This window comes from Eurypyga helias, unplaced genomic scaffold, assembly GCF_000690775.1.
Source record: "Eurypyga helias isolate BGI_N326 unplaced genomic scaffold, ASM69077v1 scaffold1138, whole genome shotgun sequence".
Taxonomy (NCBI): Eukaryota; Metazoa; Chordata; class Aves; order Eurypygiformes; family Eurypygidae; genus Eurypyga; species Eurypyga helias.
The window spans coordinates 8,296-15,308 of record NW_010267319.1 but is presented as its reverse complement, the minus strand read 5'-3'; the positions used below and the strand labels follow the sequence as shown (position 1 = coordinate 15,308).

The window sequence follows — 7,013 nt, the reverse complement described above, 5'->3', positions numbered from 1 at the left end:
CTGCTGATCATCGTGTCTTCTGTTTCGGGGTAGAGGCCAGCAGTAGCAAAGCCTGGCTGTTTGATGTCCTGTCACCAAAGGGGCTGAGTTTAAAATGATCAGGTTTAGACACAAGGAGCATAGAGGAGTCTGGTTTTGGAGCTTACTTACTGGGGAGTCAGAATGGGAGGGTTGTGTCTGAGCTGCCGTAAGTGCCTCTGGTGTCACGTCGTTCAGGCTGACTGCTTAACTGAAGAAAACTTCTGGTAATCTTTTAGCAGCTCCCTGAGCCCCCACCACGTTACTCCACTAACAGCAGCAGCTTCTTACACTTCTTACATAGTGAGCTTTGTTACTACAGCGCATTGGATTTTTTTAGTGTACATCTGTATATGAAATACTATGAACTACTAGAAAAGGCAGTAAAGTAGATGAAAGCTGGCCATTGGCTAATTGACCTGTTGCTCAGGAAAATAAATGTTTCCTATAAGTAGCCTTTTCCTTTAAATCTTAGGTTTAGTCAAAAAGTAAATACTGAGTATGAAATTACAGGATAAATTAGGGAGTTTCTTGGATGTTTTTACTGATGCTCTTGCAAAATCATTGACATTACTGTGTGAGGAGTGCTATAAAGTAGAACTACTACTGGATTTATCACTAGCATCCTTCTTGCCCCACATTATCTCTTTCCTTGGTTCAATGCTTTTAGGTCTGCGGATTTTTGAGCTAGTACAGAATGCCAAATGTGGGCTTTTGAGGCAAGCGGTGATCTGGGTAGCATCACTGAGAATAGGAAAACAGCCTTAAAGTCAATGTTAGTGTTCTTTTGCAATAAGGTGATGGCAAAGTAGTACTCTCAGGTTTTTATTTGGCTGTTTTCTATATGTAGATCTTGAAATTCAAGCATTTCTTATCTACCTCCTGGATCCTGAACCTAAAACGCCACCTCTGCTTGTGAATACTGCAGGCTTCTTCACTACATTGCTAGCTGATGGATACGTAGATTACTCACAAGCAGTGTAGATTACAAGTATAAATCCGTAAGATGTTCATATTCAGTTGTTCATGTACTGTAATATAATTTTACTGCTGCTGTGCAGGACAGGTAATACAGTCCTGCTGTGTAATATTACAATACTATGATATGCTTACAGATCTTCCCTCTTAGCAGCAGTTACAGTGTTAGCATACCTAGTATCTTGCCCTATGAACTCACCATGTCGCTGCACTTCAACATGCTTTAGAGTTGGATGTGTTTTGCACTTTTAATGAGAATTAATTTTTCATAATTTAACACTTATTACCTTCATGTTGATTCAACAGCCTTGGGAACAATTCAGCATTTTGTATTTGATAAACAGTTTCATAATTGTATGTTGATTTTCACCATTTTATGAGCTAAACTGTGTTTTTATTCCTCTAACTCCTATGTGTGTCATGAACTCAGCTCTTACATAATGGTCCTGTTATTTTTCTCTTGGTTATAGGATATAATTTGATATAGCAAACTTTCTTCAAATTAAAACTTTTGCATTTTGTATTCTGGAGCTTTAATGATGCAGTTCTAGAAACACAGTATTTAAAATACACGTTGTCAATGAACCAGTTATGAACTCTTGTTGTAATACAAGAATATGCCATTTTCTCTAGGCCTCTAGCCCCAAATGCTGCTCCACACAAATGCAGGTGAAGAGTTTTGTTGCTCAAGTGTTGCAGTTGTTCCCATCTCTGCTTACTGTAGACTCTTTGCTTACATACAAAAATTGCTTACATACAATACAGATAGAGGTGATGTAGGCATTTCTAGCTGGTGAGGCACAGGTGGATTTTTTTACCAGCAAGAAAGCTGCTGTATGTGCACTGACTATGCATCAGGTCCAGGCTTTGCTTTTCGTGGCTTTTTTTTTTTTAAACACAGGTGCATTGCTTAAAGCTATGAAATATTTCCAAACCTTGATTGACTGGTTCTTTGTAGGGTGCACAGAGTGTTAGTGTTAGCACAACAAAGTTGCTTCAGAATATTATCTTGGAAGTTCTATGACTCATGTGAAGAGAGTAAGATATTATTAAAAATGTCCTGGAATCATTACAGTACTGTCCTTCGTATTTTTACTCTGAGATGAGTGTTCAGCTATAAGATAAGTCTTTTACAAAAAACTCCCTTCTCCCAAGTTGGGTAGTTGCAGATTGGACTACAAGAGGAAGGTCTCTTGTACCTAACTGAGTATGTATTTGCAAAAAAACCATAATTTTACATGTGGTCATATTTGTCCATTGCTCATATATCTGTATTTATGGATGAAATGCCTGCTGTGATACAGTTAAAAATTACTCTAAGTAATATATCTTTGAGAAAGATAGTGGTTTTCTTTGTTGGGTTTTTTGTACAGGCTCTGCAGGAAAAAAATGCTATGCCATATTACAAATTATTTTACTACTCCCATGGTGTGGTGAATGGTGGCTTAAAAAAAAGGGGAGGTGTTTTGTGTCATTATTGTCATACTCCCTACAGTGGAATCCTATTTTCCAATGTTGAAATATGGGTATAATATAGCTAGATAAAAGGGAGGAGAAAAAAAAAAAAACAACCCCAAACTAAAATGAAGGTATTGGCAAATACTACAGATCTGCAGTTTGAGATTTTGAGGCTTTCCAGAGGTAGAAGATGAGAGTTTTCCAATGTAGCTGTTCAGTAAGGCTGAGCCTTCAAAGGAAGGCCTGTGAAAGAGCTTATCCTGGGCCAAGGCAGTGGGATAGGGATGTCAGAACTGATCAGAAGACAAAAAACTTACAAAGCACGGTTTGTGTGTTTGCCCCAGCAAAGTGGGGAAAAAAAAACCAAACCACATGACACTGTGGTAATTTAGAGTCTCTTCAAGCTCATGAGCGGGTTGCTAAGAAGTTGAGTTATTGAACAGTACGGGCAACATGGTCAGAATACGTAATAGGGAGTATCTTGAGACATTGTTCACTGTTGGATATCTACCATGGAGGTGAATATTTTTGTTGTATACAGCTGTAATCATACACAAATTCTAGTTACAGCTCTAAGCAGTATTTGAAGGGTAAGAGATTGACTGTGTTAAAAGACTTCAAGCTATAAAAGCAAAGGTGTTCTGTGCAGGTCTTGCTATGAATATTATTTCTGTCGCGTTACTGAAACATTATTGCTCCCTTTGTTTCTGGAAGGTGGATTTAAAACCAATGGGGGACATGGTAATTGCAATTTAAATGGTGAAAAGATGCAGTTCGGTCATGGCAATTGCTCATTGTTTTGTCTTGGTCCTCTGACATCATTGTCCTTGTCTTTTTCTTGTCTCTGCTTTCCCATTATGCCATTGGCAAGGAGTTGAGAAGTTAGTCCATTACTTCTGTGATAAAGCGTGGTACAGTACAACTTCAGATTTCTTCCCGTCTCCTCCTCACGCATATTCACCGTTGTGGTTTTTATTTTTGCCCTGTGCATGATGCATGTCTGTTGGAGATGTGCATGCAGTTCTCGGATTTCTGATTGCCTCACATCCCTCACTCCTCAGAACGCTGCAGGGAGAACATGCCTGTACTTCCTTCAACAGAGGTATTCTGTAGGGAATCAAGATGGGGATTGAGGTTAGAGATACAGAATAATCAAAACTGAAGGGAATTTTGAAGTAGTGCTCTTACAATTAGTCACTGTGACCACTTCTTTATCAGTATAACATCTTTGTCTTTGTTTTCCAACACAAGTTAGTACAATCCCTGTGGTTCAGTAACTGTAGTAATGGTAATCCTTTTCATGGATATGTTAGTGTTTTTCTCTGGATGATGTAACAGCCATTTTTACTTGAGAAAATCTCTTAAGCTGCTGTGGTAGGGCCTGTAATTAAGCCATTATGATGGGTGCATCAACACATGCAAGTCTTTGAAGCTCTTGCTAGTACAGAAACGTCTGTTTCATCGTTGTGCAAAAAGGAGCATGTGCACAAAGCGTTTTGTCTAATGAGCTTTCAGTTTGGGGAGAATTAATTTTCTTCAGTTACTTTGTACTCTAAATATTTTAGAGTCCAACTTTACATTTTAGGACCATCCCAAAGGAATGCAGGTGTCTGTCCACCTGAAGATTTTCTTTATGGGACAAAAATAAACAGTCTGGTTAGCATGACAGTGCACATCAAGTCATGGTCTGTCCCACCCCAAAATATTATCAAAAGTGCACTTAAAGCAGTGCAGATGACAGACTTGGTTAACACTTCCATGAAATAAAATACTCTGCCTTGAAGGTGGAATGTTTATTCTTTCTTCTATTCCCCTTCCTTTTTGTATGAAATTCACCAAGTACTAGTCCTTCTGCTGGCTGTTTTTTTGACTCATGACATGGCGATAAGTTATTAAGACTTCCTGGTAAAACTAAAACTTGTATGTAAGGCAAAGATGTAAGCTGTGGATGGAGATAGTGCAGTTTTCAGTGTTAGATACCTTGTGAATGGTTACTTGCATACTTTGAAAGTAGTGTTTTTCTGGTTTCAGTGTCATTTTGAGTGGTAATACCTGTAGCAATTTGAAGAGATTACAATCTGTACTTAGGATAATTGAACATACTTCGACTAAGTAGAAGTACAAAATGAGAAACAGTACCATATTTAAAACAACTTAGCAAAGATGATCCCATAGCTTTAGTGTCCTCATAATTCTGAGCATGTAGCTGTTTTCTGCCTTGGAATTGCTAACCTTCTTGATGTTAAGCTCCAAAGACTTTTTTAGGTTATAAAGGATAATGAGGAAAATGTGTATTTGGCTCCCGTTCTTTACAAGACAGTTCTATTCAGACTGCTCAACACTTGTGCACTTACCTGTCTATCGCTTGCTGATGTCGCTGGTCCCGCTTAGATGTTGCCTTTGCTTGCAGATAGAACCAGTATATTCTCAATGGAAAAATGGCTAGTAAATCAAAATTAGATTGAGAAACTTTTTGATATTTCTCTTTACCATTATTAATTTTTTTTCCTGATGGGAAGTTTTTGAGGATGCAGTTTTCAGTAGTAATCGCACCAGGGAAAAGACGGAAAGCTTAAAGAATCACGAGACATGCTACTGCCCTAGAAACATGCCATGACATTGGCATGCAGAGCTATCATTACTTTCTTCCTCCTGATTCCAGGAGTAATTCAAGAGAGTGACTGAAGTGACATTTTTAGTCAAAGCTTAGACAAACATTGCTGCTTTTTAGTGACTGTACTTCATTAGTAAACAAATATAAGCCTGTTAACTATGGACATGCAATCTATCAGTTGGTAAGGCTTCAAGCAGTTTAAGGTTAATGCTACCTTGTAGTAGTTCAGTTCCTTTATAAAGAAAACGAGAAAAATCATCCAAACCTGAAACTTGCTGAAACTATAGTTTAAGTTTTAATAGTTTTTGAGTTTTCCGTGAATTACAGAATTTTAAATGAATCTTCCAAGATCTGTGTACAAGTTGGAAGTCTAGGGTGTTTGTGAAGCTAGCACACACATTAATCTCTGAAGTCTTTTTACATGGAAGAGCAAAGAGAAAAATAGAAATGATCCAGAAGAGGTACCAGCAGTTCTCTTGCCTGATACATGTCTGATCAGATTGTATCTTCTCATAAAACCTAAAAACCTCATTAAGTTATCTTCATCCCTCGGTTAGTGTTGTAGTAGTAGTAGTGATGCTAGAGATCATATACATGTACTCTGTTTTACTGCTTTCTTGAAGACATTTTTTATCACCCCGTTTGAATTCCATTCAAGACAAACCAGTTACTCAAGGCCTGGTCAGTAGCCCAGCTTCAATGTACCTCTATCAAATTCTCAGACCTCAGTAAGGCAAGGAAAATGCACTGTAAATTCACGTGATCCATTGAACTCCTTTCCTGCTTGTAGAGTATAGAACATTGATAAAAGGTTTGGGGTAGTTGAGTATGGAGTTGAATAGAAATTAAAAGATGGATACAGTCTGATAACCATTGCATTTGTTTATTAAGCACTCAAATCAGAACTGGTGAAACCATCAACCATGCCATGTTTCTTTAAGCTAATCAGTTTCTTTTTTGTCTTTATGTTGTTGTGTAATTCAGTGCTGATATAATTTTTTCCACTTAAGTTACAAGTCACATTTGTACATGTCCCATGAACCATCCTGTTCTACCAAAGTCAAAGTTTTGATTTTAAAAAAAACAGATATGCAGTCCGTATCCAGCATCCAGTCAGCTTGCGTTGGATTCAGAATGTTACCTGGCATTTTCTTTGTCCAATATGCTATTGTATCCTTTTCTCTTTAACAGCCTCAAGTACTACAGCCTTCCAGCAGCCTTCCCAGTTCCACAGACCGCGCCCAGGGAAAACTAGTAAAAATGCCACATATCGAGGCCCACAGTGAATATCCTAAACATGGCCTGCATGAAAATAGCAATCATCAGAATCGAAATGCTGCAAATGTCTCTCTCACAAATAGCCTGGATGATGTAAACTCTTTAATGAGCATACAGTTAAACATAAAAGATGAGAGTGCATCATTGAAAAACAGAAATACTGAAGACCCTGGAGAGGTGGCTGGTACTAAAGAAGGTACAATACGATCTCGTTCCTGTTTTCAGACCTCTACACGAGCTGATGCTGGGGAGGTGCAGTCTGAATTAGCTATGAAAGGTCAACCCTCATTCACAAATCAGGCTTCTCGGCCAAAGACGTTAAGAATTGCAAAGCCCCCGAATGCTTTAGTGCCTCCTACAATGGCCGTTCTCGCACGATCTGCAAATCATTCCGCTGCTTCCAAGGAACGTGAGCTTCAACCATCAAGTAGTTTGACTCAGCTACAGCCAACATCTGGTCAGGATAACCTAAAGGGTAAACAGAGTCAGAAAGTCTCTAAACTTCGCCCACCAACTATGTCCTTTGTTAAACCTAAGCAAATGAGCAGTCAAAAATCCACACCATTATCTCCAGATCCTCAAAACACCTGTTTGAAGACTAAAATCCCAAAGCCACCGGTGCAGAGAGAGGAAAATGTGCAAACACAGAATACCGGTTTGCATTCCG

General features: G+C 38.6%; 1 protein-coding gene across 1 annotated transcript in view; it reads left to right on the top strand.

Annotated features, from left to right (window-relative positions):
• The window catches only part of CCSER2 (coiled-coil serine-rich protein 2), a 51,726-nt gene extending 45,203 nt beyond the window's left edge, over positions 1-6,523 (top strand). Inside the window, exon 10 of the mRNA XM_010157354.1 lies at positions 6,260-6,523. Coding sequence (XP_010155656.1) covers positions 6,260-6,354 — 95 coding nt within the window. The 3' untranslated portion in view covers positions 6,355-6,523. The remainder of the gene's footprint in view (positions 1-6,259) is intronic.
• The last annotated feature ends 490 nt before the right edge of the window (positions 6,524-7,013 follow it).